We start from the raw sequence: 19,114 nt of genomic DNA, 5'->3' as shown, positions 1-19,114 counted from the left end.
TGAGGGAAATTTGAGTTATGGAATTGGTTGTCTAACACCATTTGGCTGGCGTCAGAATCACAGCGCTGATGCAAAAGGGTAATCTATGGATAACACATAGAGCAGACGTACTCCAAATCGATTCAAGACAATTGACTTTTGAGACAGCAAGGCACTATCGCTTCCAGGATTCAATCTTCTTCCGGCGCTTCTCAAAGATTTGACCAACTCCAGCACCATCCCCGCGCTGCCCGTCTTCGGTGAGTTTGCGCTTCCGACTCCTCTCCAGCGCACTACTGCTTCCTTTGGCCCGTTTTGTGAGTCGTGTGATGCGATCTGCGCCCTCAGTGAGGCCTTTCCATTCCTCGCCTCCGAATGTCCCTTCAGCACGACGAGCCGCCGCCTTCTTCGCACGTTCCTTCTTGCTTTCACCTGCCAAACGGACGAAGTTGGTTTCTTCGTAGCGAGTCCGCTCTGCTTCGTGCTCTCTTTCTTTCCTGCTCTTTGTGTGTCGGCCTCCCGAGACGATTGTGCTACCGATGCTAGGCTCAGCCATCGGCGCGGACGACATTTCAGCGCTCACAAACTCATCGATAACATTGGATCTGCGGATAGGTCGTTCCTTGCGCTCCTTACGCTCAGTAGTAGGCATGGCTGTTGGCATGATCTTCGGTGGTCGGTAGATGCCGTCGCTCGAAGTTTTTCGCGCAGTCTTATCCGCCTTTGCCTCTGGCACCATCTTCTTAGAGAATGCGGACACGTTAGGCCGATAAGCCATTTCGTCAATGTCTTCGTCCTCCTCGCTGTCGCTACCTTCTTCGCTGCTGGAATTGTCCGATGCTGATCCCTCATTATCGCTCTCATCGTCGCCTTCAGACTTGCTTGGCTTGGTGGCCTGAGAACTCTTTTCAGCCCTTTCCGCTTCTTCTGCTGCCTTGACAACTTTGTCCACTTGATACTTCAGTCTGCCTTCCAAAGGCCGGACTCCACGGTCCAGGTATGTGCGAAGTTCGACTAATTTACTCGTCACTTGCGCTCGGATCGACTGGGAATCGTCGCCTTTCTCATCTGCGGCATCATTTGAAGGCAGCTCCCTCAGTTGAAGGATCATCAAAAAAACGAGATTTTGAAGATACGAAAGAAGCAGTTCGCATTTGGTGTCGAGCAACGAAATGCCATCCTGCGGCGGTAAAATAGAGACTTCCGTAGGGGATTCGCGCTTAGTGCTGGGAAGGGACGTTCCAGTGGTGGAAAGGGACGTGGTGAGAGTCTCAAGTAGATCCGATATGTTTTGCAACTCAGGCTGTTGCTGTTGCGCCACTGCCGACGCCATTGCTGAGTTTGTCATTTCGTCTGGAGGTTTCCTCACTTTTCCTCACTCCGCAGCTGATGGAAGGAAAAAAATCTCGAGACTTATCTTATCAGCACGTGAAAGGAAAGACTAGTCACGTGCACAGGGCTGATGCTGTTGTCCTTTTGCCGATGTGTCCGTTAGGCTTCTCGATTCCAACAATAATTCTCTGCACCATTCTTTTCAGGCTCTTTCCCTTTTTTCCCCGCAGATAGTGGTGCTACTTTAAAGTGTATTCGATGAGCCTTGGTCTGTTAGAGTTGTGGCAGTTGTAGACTGTATGTCGACCAAACGCGATCCATCCCTAGACCGGCCAAACACCAAATTTACTGTTCCAAGCTAATCGCGCCCTTTTGCTTCAGACACCCGCAATGCGGCTTAACAGGCGGTTATCTCCGCTAACTTACCTCCTTCTAACAGCACCTTCGCTGTCCGACGCATTTTATCTTCCAGGTGTAGCGCCCACCTCGTATGATGAAGGCCAGCCCGTACCTCTCTACGTGAACCACCTTACCCCCGGCATAGCACAACAGGACGATCAGGTGCATTCCGTATTCTCGTACGACTACTATCATCCAGAGTTCCATTTCTGCACCCCCGAAGATGGCCCGAAGGATGTCCGTGAGTCGCTTGGAAGCATTCTCTTTGGGGACAGAATCCAAACGTCGCCGTTCGAGCTGAAGATGGGCAAGAACGAGACCTGCAAAGCGGCTTGCAAGGAGGTCGTGTTTGACTCTCGGAGCGCCAAGTTCACCGACCGGATGATAGCGCAGGGTTACAACATCAACTGGCTGGTAGATGGGTTGCCGGCCGCGCAACAGAATCTTGGAACCGAGCCTCAGGCTTACACTCCTGGCTTCGCTCTCGGTGAGCTTGACGAGAGCGAAAAGGCCGTTTTGCACAATCATTTCGATATTTTAATCGACTATCATCCGGTCAAGGTTGGAGACAAGGAGAAGTATCGAGTCATCGGTGTCCTGGTCCAACCAAGTTCTCGACGTGGCTCGCATGTCTCTGAGGACGGGACATCCATTTGCAATGAGGAAGGACCGATCTATCTGGATGAGGATGCAGATACCACGGTGGCTTGGACTTACAGTGTAAGCTGGCGTGAATCGTCTACTCCATGGGCAACCCGCTGGGATAAGTACCTGAAGGTTCAGTACCCGAAAATCCACTGGTTTTCCCTTGTTAACGCCGCCGTGTTTGTTATCTTTCTTGTTGGGATGGTTAGCATGATCCTTGTTCGCGCTCTCAAGAAGGATATTGCTCGATATAACCGTCTGGACTCATTTAACCTAGATGATCTGGATGGAACGTCAGCTGCTATGGAGGACGGCATCCAAGAGGACTCAGGCTGGAAGCTGGTGCATGGGGACGTTTTCCGGTGTCCGAAGTCTCCTTTGCTTCTCAGTGTTCTAGTTGGCAATGGAGCTCAGCTTTTCATGATGACCGGTGCCACTGTCGGTACGTTTACCGTACCCAGTAGTTCTCTGTTTGGGCTAACGTTGGCTTAGTTTTTGCGATGTTTGGCTTGTTGTCACCTGCGAACCGAGGTTTTCTAGCCACTGCCATCTTGATCATATACACTCTTTTTGGTTTCATTGGCGGCTACGTCTCAGCTAGGGTTTATAAAGCGTTTGGTGGTGAATCCTGGAAGCGCAACATTATCATGACCCCGGTTCTAGTTCCGGCGTTTATTTTCAGCGTCTTCTTTCTGCTCAACCTGTTTGTTTGGGCCAAGGGCTCAAGTGGCGCGGTGCCGTTTGGCACGATGCTTGCCCTTGTGCTGATATGGTTCGTCATCAGTGTACCGCTGAGTGTGGCCGGTAGCTGGATTGGTTTCAAGCAGCCGGTACGGTCTCTCCACGACAAATACTGTCATACTTTCTTTCTAACCATCGCATAGGCTATTGAAGGACCTACGAAGACCAATCAGATTCCAAGGCAGATCCCGCCCATGACTGGTAGTCTGAAGACAATCCCTTCGCTATTTCTTACCGGCATACTTCCTTTCGGCGCTATTTTTGTGGAGCTATACTTTATCATGACTTCTCTCTGGACCAACAAGATTTACTACATGTTCGGCTTCCTGTTTTTGTGCTATGGATTGATGGTTGTTACCACCGCTGCTACAACAGTTTTGTTGGTATACTTCCTCCTCTGCGCTGAGAACTATAGGTGGCACTGGAGGGCGTTTGCGGGTGCAGGAATGACTGGAGTGTACGTCTTTCTTAACGCGCTTCTCTTCTGGGCGACCAGGGTTAGCTTCGGCGGCCTCATTGGAGCTGTACTTTACGTGGGCTACTCTGCCTTGATCGGGTTTGTTGTCTTCATCCTTACAGGCAAGTTTCTACCCTATCCGCTTGGGTCGGCCTGCTTACTAATTCTCGCAAGCAGGCTCTATTGGTTTCTTTGCCAGTTGGCTCTTCATACAGCGAATCTATCGCTCTATCAAGGTCGACTGAGTGCTCCACTTTGATCGTGCCGTGGCGCAAGAGGTACGTCTTGGCCCGTGGTTTGCTGAATCTCCTTGACAGGGTTCTTTGAGCGTTTCTTTCCGCGTCTTTCTGCTTTTTTCGTCGTATTCTTACTTGGTCCCTGCCGTGCCCTGTATATAAATCGGGTGAAAATGGCGTTCGAGAATAGTTGAGACTGGATAGGATCTGTACAGTACGTAACAATATTGATAGCTAATGGCTTCTGGTTCGTACTTTGTGCTACCAGCTTGTCCTTCATCTTCGGGGACTAGAGCCGCCGATTATGTAACCTTTTGAGTCGCCAGCCTCAAGATTTAGAACAGACTGATTGAGTCACTTGCCAAGGAGCTGCTAGCGTTGGCTATTGTACTGGCGATGCGATGCGATCGATGGAACGTTCTGTGGGAGGCTGTGCCAAGGCTCCGGGGGTTCTGGGCCTGCTAGGGAACTTTTCGTTCGCCCTGTTGTTCCATCACCCCAAACTACATCCCAAACTACATCCGTTCGTTGCATGACAATTTCCTTTACGTTTGCTATTTCTATCTCAAGTTGTCATATCGTGTATGTCGCTTTGTTTCGCTTTGTTCCACCGTGAGCTCCGCTTGCTCTAGCCTCTCGCCCCAGTTTCTGCCCCTCCGACACCCGAGCGGCCGGTGCACGATCTTATCAATCCAGACTCCCTTACCCCGCGGCTTCCGCGTTTCTGCTGCCAACTCAAAACATTGTCGCATGAGAAACCGTGAGCTCTAGTGAGTCCGGACCTAGTCTCACCACGCTACTTACATCATCCCTGGATCGGCGCGTCTTAAGAATCGATATTTATCATGGGCAAGTCGTAAGTTCTCTTCGACGGGGCTGCTTGTTTACCGTGTCCCCGTTCCCCATACCTTCCAGGCAGCAGGTTTGCCAGCATCCTGTGGGGAATTCACTGGCATCCGCATCCAGAAATAGTTTAATCTTTTCTTGCTACCTGGACGGCTTGTATTGAGCTAGCTCGGCTAACCATTCCGTTGCGCAGACAGTCAAAACTATCTCCAACCCAGCTCGAAGAGCTCCAAAAGGCGACGCATTTCGATAAGAAAGAACTGCAACAATGGTATAAAGGTACTTTTGGCTCTGGAGCGTGGAAATATTGCTCGAAATCAATTTTATGTGCTCGTTGAGAGACTGCTGCTGACATACGTCATATCAGGATTTCTGAAGGACTGCCCGTCCGGGCAATTGACAAAGGAGGAGTTCCAGGATATCTACCGAAAATTCTTTCCGTTTGGTGATCCCTCGTCATTTGCGAATTATGTCTTCCGGGTTTTCGATTCAGATAATAGCGGCATGATCGATTTCAAAGAGTTCATATGCGCCCTGTCGGTCACCTCACGTGGGAGAATGGAGGACAAATTGGACTGGGCTTTCCAGCTCTACGACATTGATGGCGATGGAAAGATTACGTACGATGAGATGCTGGCCATTGTCGAGGCGATTTACAAGATGGTGCGTTCACCCCTGAATCCCGCAGGGCGTTTGCTGACGTGTGATTCTAGGTCGGCTCAATGGTGAAGCTCCCGGAGGACGAGGACACACCGGAGAAACGAGTGCGCAAGATCTTTCGCATGATGGACAAGGATGAGAACGGCAGCCTCGATATGGAAGAGTTCAAAGAAGGGAGCAAGCGTGACGAAACAATCGTCAGCGCATTATCGCTATACGACGGCCTGGTATGATTGCTTTTCTCCGGACCGTTCCATTGCTTTAGGATGGCGATCTCTTGTCTTTTTATTGGCGAACTCGGCGCTCATATCTATGATCTTTTCGTTTTCCATATGAGTTTCCTTATCTTTTCAACGTTCATTCTGTTCTTCAGGAATCCTGTTTTCCCCACCTGTTCACAATTCGCCAGATTTTGATTGGTACATACTCCACCTGGGCAGATGTCCGGTATATCTGATGTAGTTCTACTCTGCGGCCTGGCCGTTACGATACTTTGTGAGAAAGAATAGGATAAATTTGGCGGCAGTGTCCGCACTGTGATGGTTATCCTACTCTGTATTGGTAAAGCGATGTGATCGGTATAAGGGATGGCATGGGGGTGCCTGCACCCCTGTGGCGATCGTGCAACCTGAAAACCTGCACTTCTGCAGACATTCCAGGCTTCAGTTTTCTTTTTCTAGGTACGGCCCGACGAGTCTGGGTCATCATCTTATGCTGTTATTATTATCCCATCTTACCTATAGACTGTTCAAGTATCGAACCTGAATAGCGACAGTCCTACGAAGTTGGTCTCGGTGGCCGGGGGTTTTCTCCGGTTCTTCAGCTGTAGACCAAAAAGATAAGACTGTGCCTTGGTTCCCCTGTGACTGGAACACCACCCAACACCATCGACGCCCTTTGGACTGGTGATCGCACACACTGCAACTAGCTAAGGATAATCGACGATCAAACTCAAATAGTCAGCCTGCTGTTGGTCCTGGCTAATTCTTTCTGCTTGAAGTGCAGAATTGGCCCCGGATGGTGCCCGAATGATCGCCGTGGGCTGCTGCTCCACCGCTTGCAACCTTCAGGGCTTGGACTCTCACCCTCACTCTCACCCTCAGCCCTCTGACAAGTGACCAGTACCACGCCTGCCCGTCCAGAGAGCCATATACATATACCGCATCTGTCACCCAACCTCCACTTCCCTCTCACGCACAACTTTGGGCCTTTCTCTCCCGAAAGTGCGCCTCGATGTTGCTGCGCCCGCTGGTCTCTAATCTGGCTGCGCTCCACCTTCCGGTCTGTGACCAGCATGGTCAGAGTGTCGCGCGGCTGTCAGTCCTGCGTTGACGCTAAGCTTCAGGTCAGTGATTGAGTCTTCCTCAGCTGCGTACGGAGGGTCCAGATCGTGCGACGTGCTCTTGTCGTGCAACGGCCTCGAGTTCGCAGACATCCTACCCCATAAACTTCCCCGCCATCCATCACTCTTTCCCTTCATCGGTTTCTTTATCTTCAGACGTTGCGCTCTCCGCAGTCATTCGTGGCCAATTATGTCCTTATCATGGCGTCTGACCTTCTTCTAGTGCAATGGCAGGCTTCCATGTTCACGATGTCAAGCCCTGAGAATCTCTTGTACGATCAGTTACCGGGTGTTTAAATTTCGAGATGAAGCTCCAGCTCTGCGCCAACGTTATCAGTCAACACCGTCGCCCTCTCCATCGAAATCCCCATCGCCGACCGAATCCCCTGAACAATGCCTTCAAAAGCGACAAAGCGGCGAGCAGGTTGTACTACCGTCACGACCTTTTCCTCGAACTTCACCCCGGGCTGAGTACAGACCTGTACCGCTTCTGGCCTTGGACGGTTATATCAACCCATCGTTAACCGTCACGGCTGTCAATTCCCAGCAGGCTCAGGTCTTCACCAACTACGTCCTCGCTTCGTTTCCATGCTTCTTCCGGTGTACAGAAACACGAGTCCCTGTCAATTGGGTGGAATATGTTGATCAAAGGGGCAGCTCGATGAACTCTTGTTTCGACTGGGCCGTACGAGCATGTACATCTGCATATCTGGGCTCCCTTCACGACGATCAGCGATATTTGGTTGCGTCGCGGAGCTTATACCACCGTGCTCTTCGCGGCCTCGGCAATCTATTATCTAGCGAAAAGACCGCCAAGTCGGATGAGGTTCTAGCGTCGGCGATCGTATTAGCCATTTTCGAAAAGCATAACTGCAGCAGCCCGGATGCGTGGCTGCGACATGCCGCCGGGATCCGGACGCTGATGAAGCTTCGTGGGCCGAAAGCGCATCTGGAGGGCTTTGGTCGCGCGATGTACATTGTATACCGAAACTTTCTCATTACGGCGGCTTTGGTTGAAGGCGAAGCTTGCTTTCTTGAAGAGCCTGAGTGGCAGGCGCTCAACGAGGAGATCGCCGCCAGTGATGCCAAGTTACCGACTTCTTCGCTGTATACAGACGTGGTCGAGAGAGGATTCCTCTCAGTAATTAAGATCCCGGGGCTCGTGAAACGAACACGCGAACTCCAGTGTCTTTCATCGAAGAAGAGGGCGGAAGTTCAACCGGCACTCCTCCAAGACGTGCAGGCAACTCGAGCTGGACTTCGAGGCATATACACGGAATTTGGAGTCGCAGTATCAATGCTTCGCTCGGGCCAGGATGAAAACGATACCTTCGTGGGGCCTGTCCCGAATTTCTTCTTCGAGGGCTACTCTTCTCTTTTTGCCCGAGGCGTCCGCTTAGGTTTATTGATCCTTAACTACTTGATCGTGATAATGGATCCCAAGCAACGAGCAACAATCGACTCCGAGAACTTCATGCTTCTTAATGACATGACCCGCAGCCAACGAAGTACGCATCCCGCCCTTGAGTTCAAGCTTCCGCTTACGCCTCCCAAATCTCCTGGCCGTCCAGGTTTAGTCGTGCGGTCGCTGATCACGGAAGAAACGCGGGAACCACCGACAACCGACTGGATGGATCGCATTACTAGCACGATGGGACTCGAGGCTGTCCACGTCAGTCTGGTCGGGTGATTCGAGTGGATATCTTCAGTTTCGCACACAGCTTACCCATGCGGAAAGCTGAAGTTGGTTGATTTGCGGACAAGTACTTGGTTTATGATTATTATCTTTGCCCTTGTTTCCATCCAGTCATCCTTAACTGTATGTCGTTGGGTGATTGGCATTCCAATGCTTTTCTTGTCTTCACCTTCTCAGGGCACTACCGACCTGTTTTCTCCCTTCTTTTACTACTTTCCTCTCCCCGCCCCCCCCCCCCCCCCCCCTTTTTTTTTCCTCTTTGATTTGATACCCATATATGGAGTGATGATGGAGTTCTTGAGGTTTTCCAGCTTGGAGGTTCAGCCGGGAAACTGGGTCTGAATTATTTGGATATATATATATATCTCTCTTCTACCACGGATGTACAAACATAACACGTTCAACGCACACGAATTGAATGATGACAGCATCATGTGTCTTCGGCAGTCGCTAGTTTTTGGAGCTTGCACTAAGCATTTAAAACGTTCTCTACCTGGCGAGATTACATGTCAATTACGCTTGGGGTTAGATATGCGAACATCTCAAGCAATTTGTAATATTTAGCTTGGTACAGAATGATCTGAAAGGAATCAATCCGTACTCCGTAGAGGGTGTAGCTCTTTGAAGAAATGTTGGACTAGGTTCGCGGTTCTCAATCGGAAAGACATCAAAATAGGTACGTATCAACGACCCCAGAACCATTAGCAACCTTAAAGATAAAAAGGGAGATAACATTGAGAGCAAATGGATATAACATCCGAAAGAAAAATAGCCGCGCCTCTGCGGTCCGCGATCTAGGCAGTAGGTAGCCCCAAAGAAAGCATAACAGGCATACATAGATAGCATAGGATATCCCCGCCATTCCGGTTTAAAGAAGCGCCAATCGATCAGTAACCCTCACTAGGCAGAAAGAAAAGGAAATGGAACAAAAACGAAAAGAACACATCAGCGTTTCAGGTGAAGAGAGAGTACTCCATCTAGATATCTGCAGGAAGGGGATAAAATAGACAACAAAAGAGGAAAATTCGTGGATCATCGTCTATCAAAAAACCAACTTGTGCGCTTGGTGCCTGTATCCTGGGACTGGACGGCCGCGACAGGTTCGTTGCCTCCGCCGCCGCCACGGAGAGGCTTAGCGATTCGGGAGCCAGCGAAGCTGAAGCCGCCGTTGCTGTCCATGCCGGGAAGACCTTTCGTTGAGCCCTGTTTGGCGGCCTCAAGGCGCTCTTTGACTGCTGTGAGTTGGGCTTCAAAACTGTTGTTGGGAGTGGACGTCAGTATATGTTTCTTCTGAGAAGGGACCTTATAAAAGAGGGACTGCTCTTGGATTTCCAAAGAAGGAATCTCCTGAGAGTAAAAGGTGCAGGCGTACCGATGGTTGGCTTGGGTGAGTTTCTCTTGGCTCTCCTGGAGGAGGGCTTCCAAGCTTGATATCCGCTCGTTCCGGGCGATGAGCTTGCGCTCTGCGATGGCGACCTCTTTCTTTAGGCTGCTATTCTGCTCCACGAGCTGTCGCTGGACGTGGGTGAGTTGTTCAAGGTTGCGTTCCAAGAACGCCATCTTCTTCTGTTGGGCCCGGTTGTTCGATGAGCGGAGCACGTTATTGTACTGCTCTCGGGCGTCGTCGAGCGAGATCTCTAGCTCAACCACTCGCTCGCAGCGGTTTTGCAAGTCACGCATTAAGGACTTTTTCATCGCATCGAACTCGGCAATCTGCTGTTGTAGGCTCTTGCTGGCAGCGCCATTGGTGGACCCTCGTGATTGCGAATCAGCAAGGGATTGCTGCAGTTTGGTAAGTTCCTCATCCTTACGCGCCAGTTGCTGCTGCAGTTCGGAAGCGGCCGCTAGCTCGACATCCTTTTTAGCTATATACACCTTCTCCAGTCGTTCCTTGATCTCTGCCAAATCTTCCTCTCCCAGATTGCGGGCCAGAAGACTCTCATAGTCCTGCTCGAGATTAGCCAGCTTCTGCTCCAGTTCCATTCTGCGGCTGTCCTGCAGCACGTTCAGTTCGCTCCGATCATTCACGGTGAGTTCCGCCTGTCGGATGAAGCCCTGCGTCTCTGAAAGACTGGCTCGGAGTTCCAGAAGATCGTCTGGTGCGATCACCTCTCCTGCCTCGGCAATCTGGTGCAAGGAATCAACGCGTTGGATAAGATTCTGAAGCTTCCGCTCGTTGTCAGAAAACACTTCTCCGCCAAGATCGAAGCCAGCCATCATTTTAGCCATCTTCTCAGCCTTTTTCTTCTCCTTCTCGTCAAGCGCTGCTGTGGTCTCCTTTGCCTTCATACGTACATCGAGGAGTTGTTGTTTCACCTCGTCTAACTCTGCTGTCAACTCTGAGTTGGCTTCCCGGAGACTGTCCATGGTTATAGCAGCTTCCTTGCTTTCGTAGGATACTTTCTCGAGATGCATCCTTAACTCATTGACTTCGGCATTGAGCTTCTCGTTGTCCTTGCCCGATCGTGCTGAATTCTCCTTGAGCGTCCGCAGCTCGTCCCTTGCCTCACGCAGGCCCCTTTCAATGGTTGCGATATGGGATTCCTTTTCTGCTATCTGGTCTTGAAGTTCGTTCTCGCGTCGGAGAAACTCCTCCCTCTCATCTTTCTCAAGAACGATGCTGGGTGTGCTAGAGCGATCGCCGATGCGTGAATCTGGTCGTGGAGTTTCGGACCGGGATACATCATGGAGACGAGATGGAGTACTGGGCCGAGGGCCGCGCGCTTCAGCCTTTGCGGCGCCTACGGCTTCAGCGTTTCTGGCTGGAGTCCATTTTTCCCTGGGCACGGTTTCACCACTGCGCCAACTAGAGACTTCGGATTCCAGTGCGGAAATGTAGTTTTCAAAACTTGTCACTTGGCTCTGCGCTCGGCGAAGTAACTGTTTGAGCTCAGCAGGACTCAATTCAGCATTGACCTTCGCCTTGTTCTTAATGGCCTTAGCTCGTACACCAAACCGCAGGGTTGAGACAGTTTCGGCGTCATTGTAGCTGCTGGGAGAACAGTTGATAATCAGGGTGGTCCTCGAGTTACCTCCCAAACTTTCTTGCAGAATCCGTGTGAGTTTTGAGTCACGGTAAGGTATATGGGTTGACTTTCCGTCGGTAAGTGCGTTAATAACCATTCCGAGAGCGCTCAGACTCTTGTTGATCTTCTTCGCTTCCTCGAGAGTCTGACCGCTAGCACCAGTTTTGCCGACCTTCTCACTACCTGCCAAATCAACCAAAAACAGCTGACCACTCTTTGCAGAGCCAGTTTCCAGGTTCTTTTGAGTCACCGTGATGACAAATATGGAATGCGATCTGGATGATTCCTGGTTCATGTTGGTTGCAGCAACCGCTCTCGCATTTCCGCCACGTCGCATGACTTCGTAAACCTCTTGTACGCTAGAGACGTAAACCTCAAGCAGACCTTTGACATAAACACCTCTTGACTTCTCTTCATGCACGGGTAGGTTGTCGTTCTGCGGCACCAATAAATCACGAATACGTTCCATATATATTTCCATGTAGCTAACACGGACGGTGTACTCAATATTGCTCGGACTCGTAAGGATGCTGGCGAAGATCTGCTCGACGATACGCGGAATGATACCTTTGCCCACTTCGTCGTCAATGTCGGAACCCATCATAGTATACGACTTTCCTGCACCGGTTTGACCGTAAGCAAAAACGGTTCCGTTGTAGCCATTCAAAATATCATCCACAGTTGGCGCAATCGAGTAGTTGAATACATCCGTTTGTTTTGAGTCCATCGGAAACACACGATCGAAGGTGAAAGACCCGGAGGCCTCTTTTGACTGTTATTGTGCTTCAGAAACCTCTCATGCCAGATACGTAGTGTTGTGCTCCAGGCGTTGACCAACTCACGTTTATAGAACATGTCTCGTCATTCTCAAATTCGACGATGGGCTGGCCCCCGGACGCAAGCTCGACCTTGTTTTGAGGTCGGAACCTCGCAACCACTGTCAAAATATTAGATTTGGGCGAGATATTACTTGAGCGATCGGGGTGTGGGGGTTACGCACCCTTGATGGTGTTGGAGGGGTTAGAGGTAGAGGACCTGTCATTCCGAATGTATCAGTTTTACATCCGACAATAGCAGTGCGGTGAATTGAAGAAGGGCTCACGCCATGTTTCGCACTGTCCCAGGACTGGACGGGTATCGGAAGGGAGGTAGGGACACGCGAGGCCCCGATGCGAGGGGAGTGAGTCTGTGAGGTCGTTCAGACCGACAAGAGATACGGAGCTGTTTGGGGACTCAGATTGGCGGGCAGCGTGTTTTGGGTCAGGGGTCCACGTGCGGACAGAACAATATACTATGCGGGCGTTGCAGGAACACCTGGAGGTGGAGGGGATCCTGAGAGACAAGGAGCCCAAGCGAGTCTGGAATACTTATGGGACTCAATTCGAGAAGTTTTGGGCGGAGAGGCCACAAACGTGGAGAAAAATGGTGTTCTTCAACGGTGTGGTCAAGGAGACCGCGCTGGTTATTTTGACACCATCGTTAGAGCCATGCTTGGCGCCCCTCCACCCGCATCACGTCCACTACTACGCAATGCGGAATGCTGCGACCTACCTAGACACTCTGTATGTGGGAGTTTTCTTGGTAGCTTACAAGGCTCAAGACAATACCCGTTCAAGGAGGGCGCATTCCGACTGGTCATCCATATCGAGGAGCAACATTCGAATAACTCCCGTAGAATTTGCTAGATACTTCGCCCCAGTACCTCGGCCATCATGCCCCTACTTTTTATGAATGAACTGTGGAGAAGATCTAAAGTGTATACTTCATACAAAAAGAATATACTGTTATGATATATCAACAGAGGGGAATTTCATGCGTTATGCAAACAACAAAACTGACAAATGATGCAGCGAGCCACGAAACCGAGAACAAGAAATACCAGGCGCCATAACCCCACGCTGTGCATATCATCAAAGAGTGGGCAGTCCCCTCCTGCCCAGAAGAGACATTGCATTGCAGTCGTGCCTAGAAGCCAATCTACTCCTCCCAACTCTTCTCCACTGTCTCCCGGACTCGTTTAATGTACTCCTTCCGGTTGTCCCTGTAAAGGTTTGACGCTTCCACGTTGGCAGGAGAAGATGTGTTTGGATCATTGAGTAAACTGATTGAGCAAGAAAGCAGTTAGTATTTAGTATGCAACATGAATAGCCAAGGCCGTTGAGTAGACATTTACCTCTGGATACTGGTGAGGATCGCTGCGACATCATAAGTGGGACTCCAGCGGTTTTGAAGGATATCGAGACAGAGCTCTCCTGTGCCGTAGACGTTGGGATGGAACATCTGGCTGATGAACTTGACGCCGGGAGGCTTGTTTGGGTATTGTTCCTCGAAATGCATGACCAACCTGAATGTGCCATCCTCAAACGGGGTATCGGCGGGACCAATAATAACGGCGTTCCTAGCGACCTGATTAGAAGCCTCTCGATACAATAATTATCAGGAGAAAATACCAGGTCATCACATTATCGGCCACCGGGGATGCTGAGACTCCTGCGGGGGGATCGGTTTGCATGCGCTGGCGTTGAAGAAACCGATTAGCCGAGAGAGTCCAACAGCGCGAAATTTGATTAGGACGAGAGTGTAGAATAGGCAGGGAATATAAAGAGATACAGAGCACAGGCAATGAAGGCGCTAGGATTGATGCGAAAGTACGTACCTTGAAGTCACGCATGAGACGGCGGCGTGCGGATGTCGACATTCTGGCGGGGTGGGAGAAGAGCGAAGAATGCGATTAAACGTTTGAAACAGAAGATAGAATCAGCAGTTCCAGCAGTAATAACCTGTATGACAGGTTGCTGTTCTGATCAGAGAAGTTTAAGTGTCCTTCGTCGTTATAAGTGGTGAGAAAAAAGGTGAGATGATGTGAGTTCTAGGAGGATTGATGGGTCATGGATGATGATAAGACTGCTCCCCATATCTAAACAGATTAGAAGCTCAGCGATCTTCGGAACGCGGTTCTTCCGGTTCCGCTCAGCTCCTTCCCGCGGTGACCATAATTACTTTTTGAGCCAATACCTCTTCTTAGTGACTATGAATCTATATTCCTAGGACTTCGAGGCTTCAATCGTTGCCAACGTCGATTGAGCTCAAGCATCTGTTGGGCCTTCCTGAGAAACACATATTAATGGGTTAAGCGTGGGTCCAGCGTGTCACGTGTCATATCAAGTATGTCCTAACCGAAAACAGTGCAGTATCGATATTCAAGTGCCTGCTTTGCACGGTTCTAGTTCTTGACTCGGATATGCAACGTCTACTATTCAGAGTCAATTGAGAGAGCATGAGATCTGTGCCTACAATATCCTAGTACTGAATAATGCTCGATCCCATTGAACTGCAAGTATTCCCGTCCTCTTACGACTGCATCTCGTGGTCCGAGGATGGTGATATCGCAGTCGCTGCAGGCGAATATGTACATATTCTGGTAAGCCCATGATCTCAAATACCTTAGAAAGCGAATGTTGGAGCTGACTCATATAGACACCAAAATTATCTTCCGAAAATGAAGCAAATGGCACGAGTCCAAATGCATCAAGTATAGAGTGGCACAGGATTCGTTTCCGTGCCAATGTCTTCACTATCAACGAATGGCCAATCATGTTCCCGCAACCACGAGATCACTTCTCAGTAGGAGCGGAGCAGTCGTTTAGTACAGTTGCAGGCATTGGCTGGTCGCCACCCGGGCTTGCCAAGTACAGGCGTAGCGTACTGGCTGTTTTGACGTCCAACATGGTTCTAACGATCTATGCGCCTACTAACAATCCAGCAAAGTGGACGCGAATTGCAATTGTCAACAAATCCTTGGAGATTTTCTTTCATGAAAGCATTGAGAATGGTACTCCAAACTTACGCACCCAGAGTTTCCGTCGGGACATCGAGGACAATACCGCGAGGACACGCAAAACCAATATTCGATCATTTACATGGCTTCCGCCCCTCAAGGTTCCTGCCAAGAACGAGTTGTATCCTGCACCTGAAAGTCGGTGGGGGTTTTTTCTACTCGCTGTCACCAACGAGGACAATGATATGGTCATTTTGCAGGTGCAGCCATCCAGCTCTGAACAAGCTTCCCAGTATCCTCTGCGTGTAAATTTGGTATCTACCGTTTCTCTACCTACTTCAGCAGGCTTTGGTCCAGCACTTCAATTTAATTCACTGCTAGCCAAAGCGGTCCGCTCCCAGGTGCGGTCATTGTATTTGTCGAGCGGGCCATGGCTCTATCAAACAGAGAAGGGAGACAGAAGTGGAGAATTCCCAATAGTTGCAACCACCAATGTGGCTACTATACAGGGTGTGAATCTCCGCGTCGTCAGGTTGAGTGTCAATCTGGAGTTGCGTAACCCAGATTCTCACGATGAGCCGCGGTACAATTTGACTTTCAACGCGTCAGAGAATGTTGCAATTCCTGTTGGGCGTACGGATCTTGCATTTACTGGCCCTATCCGCTGGGCGCAACACGTGAGGCTCTTCCCCAGGTCTTCATTAATCCTTTGGCTTCCCTAACTTGCTTTCTAGGCCGGAACTGGCAGAGTGTCCATGGCAGTTGGCGCAAGGGCGAAGTTGGCGTGGATAGATATACCGGAGAGTGTATACATTGAGCAGGATTCGGAAGATAACAGTACGCAGTTTTACGGTTTTCCCATGATGGTCGAATCATCAGATGGGGTATCTTCGACCAGCAGGGCGCTGCATGAGAGAATCAGCGGTATTTGATCACTGATCCAAATGAGAACCCTACTGACATCTTGAAGGTATGACTGTCACAACTGGCGTCGAACCCAGAACGCCTACATTACATTTGGGTTCTGTCGGGGGTTATGCAGCGGTTATGCCATTAGCTGCATCGGCTGAATTGTCTATAGCCCCTTGGAACGCAGAGGTAGAGGATATTAGGGAGCGATTCGACATTGACCGTGACCTTGGTGGCTTGGCGATTGCAAGAATTTGGGGTCTGGTATCTCAGCAAGAACTCATTGCGGCCGCTGTAACACTGCATCCAGGGGATATGGTTGAGTATCGCACCAACGCAGAAGACCGATTGACAGTTGTGCTCTCGACTGCAACCGGACAACCAGTGGATCCTGAAAGAGTATCTTTTTTTCGCAGGAGCCCAATCAGCTCACCTGAATTTCTAAGAGAACGCCGTAATATCGTCCTACAGTACATACTTCGCAACCACACAGGCACCGAGAGCGCACTATCTCCAAAGGTCCTCTATGCAGCAGCTTGCTGTGCAATTGTGCAGTCACAACGTGCTGAGTTGATTGCGAGCGCTCGCGAGGTCTTAAAGAAACTCTCGGCAAGTACCGGCGTACATCTGTCAGATGAGATTGCGAGGTGCTCGGAACCTGGTAGCGCAATAGAGGCGAAACCACCGGAGACATTAAATGCTCCTGGCGGGAACATCTTTGAAAAATGTGAGGTCTGTGACGCAGGGATTGCGTGGTACTCAGCGCAGGAAGCACAGTGTGCCACTGGCCATGTTTTCGGTAAGTCTCCAACAGTTAGCGAAGCCAGGCCCGCTAATGATCCCAAAAGTGCGGTGCAATTTGACGTTTCTGGCAATCCAAGAGCCTGGAATCTCAAAGCTCTGCTCCAGATGTGAGAGTGAGTATCTTGACGAGGACCTTGTTGGCCTCGCAGGGCAAGCCAGCATTCAAAGGTCCTGCAAGACGTTGTCAGACGCTTTCGACACCTGTGTTTATTGCAACGGAAAGTTCCGTTCTTGATAGTTCGGCATTGCATACTCTGAGAAGTCTGCAACTTATCAGCTTGTGCTACATGACCGCCCTCTGGCCGTTAGTCAAGCCCAAAGAGCTTTCCAGCCACCGGGGCCCACTCGTCATCCCAGCGAAAGGCGCTTGCATCCTGCGCACCTGCACGCAGCATGTTCAGATTTTCAGGGTTCCCAAGGAGCTCAACAAGCTGTTCTGCCAGTTCACTTGGGCTTCCAAAACCTTTCCCGTTAACGCCGTCCGTGACCAATTCTGGCCACGCCCTAAATTTACTCCACCCAACCACGGGCAACCCAGACCCGAACATATCAACCACCTTCATGGGCAAATCAACACCGCTGCTGCTCGTGTGCAAACTGACGCCTAGCGAAGCGGATGCCAACAAACGTGCGTAGTCACCGGTACTTAACCAAGCAGTGCATATGGTGACTTTGCTGAGTTTCCCCTCTTTTTGTAATCTAGATATCCGCTCAACATATATATCGCGCTGAGGACCTTTCCCGGTAATGATGGCGAGCACTGCGGGTAGATGAGGCTTGGTGGTGCTGGATACTTCTGAATAACGGCATAAAGCATCAATGAGGAGTGAGAAGTCTTCGTCAGGCGTCCATGACGTCGAACTGACAATTACTTTTGTGTTTCCTTCTTCAATTGACCTGCGCATAGGTGCTGCCTCGGGTAAAGATAAGAGAAAGCTTTTGCGCTCCTGCTCGTCTAGGATCGGCCGGAAATGACTTGCTGGGCGATCATGCAGCGGTAGAATTGGCGCCTGGAGATCAAACTCTTTCTTCAGCACTGAGGCCATGGCATTGGTTACGCAGAAATGCGCAACAGCCGACCTGCAAAACACGTTCTCGTACCACTTGGAGACTTTCACCAACGGATGAGTGTCCCCAAGTTTCAACGCTAGAATAGTATAACCGAAGTTATGCCAGTCGATAACAAGTCTGGTCTGTCGGAAGAAACAAACAAGTGAGGCAATAGCCAGAGTTGGAATGGATGGCGGGTTCTACAGCCCAGCACGTTAGACAACTCCAGCAAATATAGATCGCGGAATAACAAACCTGAATGAGAAGCCATTTGGCAGGCTTTGTGTGGTATGCGAGAATCCACCATAAAGCGATAACTTGGAAAAGTACTTTCAGGGGCGCGACAAACAGAAACAACACCTTGTTGCTCGTTTGTAGAACGCTCGGATGAGGAGGAATCGGGACAACTGAGATGTTGGGATGGGAGGAAACATCAGGATGAATCTCCGACTCTACGGTAAATTGAGTCAGCATGCGTGATTGAAATTTGTGATTATCTTACCGGAGTATCCAATAATATCTACATGTCCGCCGCCGCGAGCGATACTTAATGCGTGATACTGCATGCGGGGGCTGCGGCCAATATCCCCGAGGACGAGAACCTGAACGGTGGTCTTCGGTTCACTCAAGTCATCACTACTACCAGCCACACGACGCTTTGGTTCATACTGCGAAGGAAGCATGAGTATGAACAATGTCACAATGGTGGATACGAAAAAGGCGACTTCAATGACGGATTCAATCATGGCGAAGCACGACCACAAATGATCAAAGGAAAAGGGTCTTGCGGGATTCAACTCTGAGAGTGTGCGTGGACCGACGGTGATACTGACGTGTACAGCATTCACAGCCCCTTGAAGAGCAGCGACCTGGACTCTGAAGAAGTTCCTAAAGCTCGAGCGAAAGTATGCGCAGAGTCAACGTGGTCTCAGATAGGAATTGGTGTAGAGCCTAGTTCCTCAGGCATAAGAGTGCGATAACGCGATAACGGAGCGCGGAGACCACGTGATGAATCCTTATCGCGACACTGGAGGCAACTCGCGAAGTGCAGCAGCAGCGTTTCCGTTGTGTCGCCAATTCAGCGCAAATCGGGCTCATCAAGGTCGCTCATCCTTACAGTACTGTGGTTCCCATTCGCGCTATGCCGCTCTTGTTTGCACAGTCGCCCGGCAGGTCGTTGTTCTTGACCTCCTAAAGCTCCTTACCCCGTTCTT

The 19,114-nt window shown here is 50.3% G+C and overlaps 7 protein-coding genes across 7 annotated transcripts, besides 1 other annotated feature; 3 read left to right on the top strand and 4 right to left on the bottom strand.

The window, feature by feature from the left end:
- Positions 1-19,114: part of a sequence feature (contig 1.93 620..340023(-1)) that runs on past both edges of the window.
- Positions 14-1,351, bottom strand: lcp5 (small subunit rRNA maturation protein LCP5). Its single transcript, XM_657852.2, has one exon. It carries the CDS (start codon positions 1,325-1,327, stop codon positions 155-157), a length of 1,173 nt encoding a protein of 390 aa, XP_662944.1. The 5' UTR covers positions 1,328-1,351; the 3' UTR covers positions 14-154.
- ANIA_05341 (frequenin) lies at positions 5,140-5,662 on the top strand (the record flags this gene model as incomplete). Its single annotated transcript, XM_657853.2, has 2 exons — positions 5,140-5,298; positions 5,349-5,662. 2 exons carry the CDS (start codon positions 5,140-5,142, stop codon positions 5,526-5,528), a joined length of 339 nt encoding a protein of 112 aa, XP_662945.2. The 3' UTR covers positions 5,529-5,662.
- ANIA_05342 (uncharacterized protein) lies at positions 6,590-8,327 on the top strand (the record flags this gene model as incomplete). Its single annotated transcript, XM_657854.1, has 2 exons — positions 6,590-6,640; positions 6,975-8,327. 2 exons carry the CDS (start codon positions 6,590-6,592, stop codon positions 8,325-8,327), a joined length of 1,404 nt encoding a protein of 467 aa, XP_662946.1.
- On the bottom strand, positions 9,366-12,665 carry ANIA_05343 (protein kinA; the record flags this gene model as incomplete). The annotated part of the gene is made up of 4 exons (XM_657855.2): positions 12,462-12,665; positions 12,360-12,394; positions 12,202-12,296; positions 9,366-12,131 (listed from the first exon to the last, which is right to left on the bottom strand). Exons 1-4 carry the CDS (start codon positions 12,464-12,466, stop codon positions 9,366-9,368), a joined length of 2,901 nt encoding a protein of 966 aa, XP_662947.1. The 5' UTR covers positions 12,467-12,665.
- Positions 13,155-14,057, bottom strand: ubc2 (E2 ubiquitin-conjugating protein RAD6; the record flags this gene model as incomplete). Its single annotated transcript, XM_050612347.1, has 2 exons — positions 13,155-13,765; positions 13,810-14,057. The coding sequence occupies 2 exons, from the start codon at positions 14,055-14,057 to the stop codon at positions 13,270-13,272; spliced, it is 744 nt and encodes a 247-aa protein (XP_050468280.1). The 3' UTR covers positions 13,155-13,269.
- ANIA_05345 (uncharacterized protein) lies at positions 14,673-16,961 on the top strand (the record flags this gene model as incomplete). Its single annotated transcript, XM_657857.1, has 6 exons — positions 14,673-14,780; positions 14,837-15,814; positions 15,872-16,061; positions 16,108-16,445; positions 16,518-16,773; positions 16,861-16,961. 6 exons carry the CDS (start codon positions 14,673-14,675, stop codon positions 16,959-16,961), a joined length of 1,971 nt encoding a protein of 656 aa, XP_662949.1.
- Positions 17,156-18,646, bottom strand: ANIA_05346 (chitobiosyldiphosphodolichol beta-1,4 mannosyltransferase; the record flags this gene model as incomplete). The annotated part of the gene is made up of 3 exons (XM_657858.1): positions 17,156-18,100; positions 18,156-18,352; positions 18,403-18,646. The coding sequence occupies 3 exons, from the start codon at positions 18,644-18,646 to the stop codon at positions 17,156-17,158; spliced, it is 1,386 nt and encodes a 461-aa protein (XP_662950.1).

Source organism: Aspergillus nidulans, chromosome V (assembly GCF_000011425.1).
Source record: "Aspergillus nidulans FGSC A4 chromosome V".
Taxonomy (NCBI): Eukaryota; Fungi; Ascomycota; class Eurotiomycetes; order Eurotiales; family Aspergillaceae; genus Aspergillus; species Aspergillus nidulans.
This window is presented reverse-complemented; position numbering and strand designations above follow the sequence as displayed.

What these genes read in the sequence shown, in the direction of transcription:
- lcp5 (XM_657852.2), bottom strand. Translation starts at nt 1,327, where the DNA reads ATGACAAACTCAGCAATGGCGTCGGCAGTGGCGCAACAGCAACAGCCT.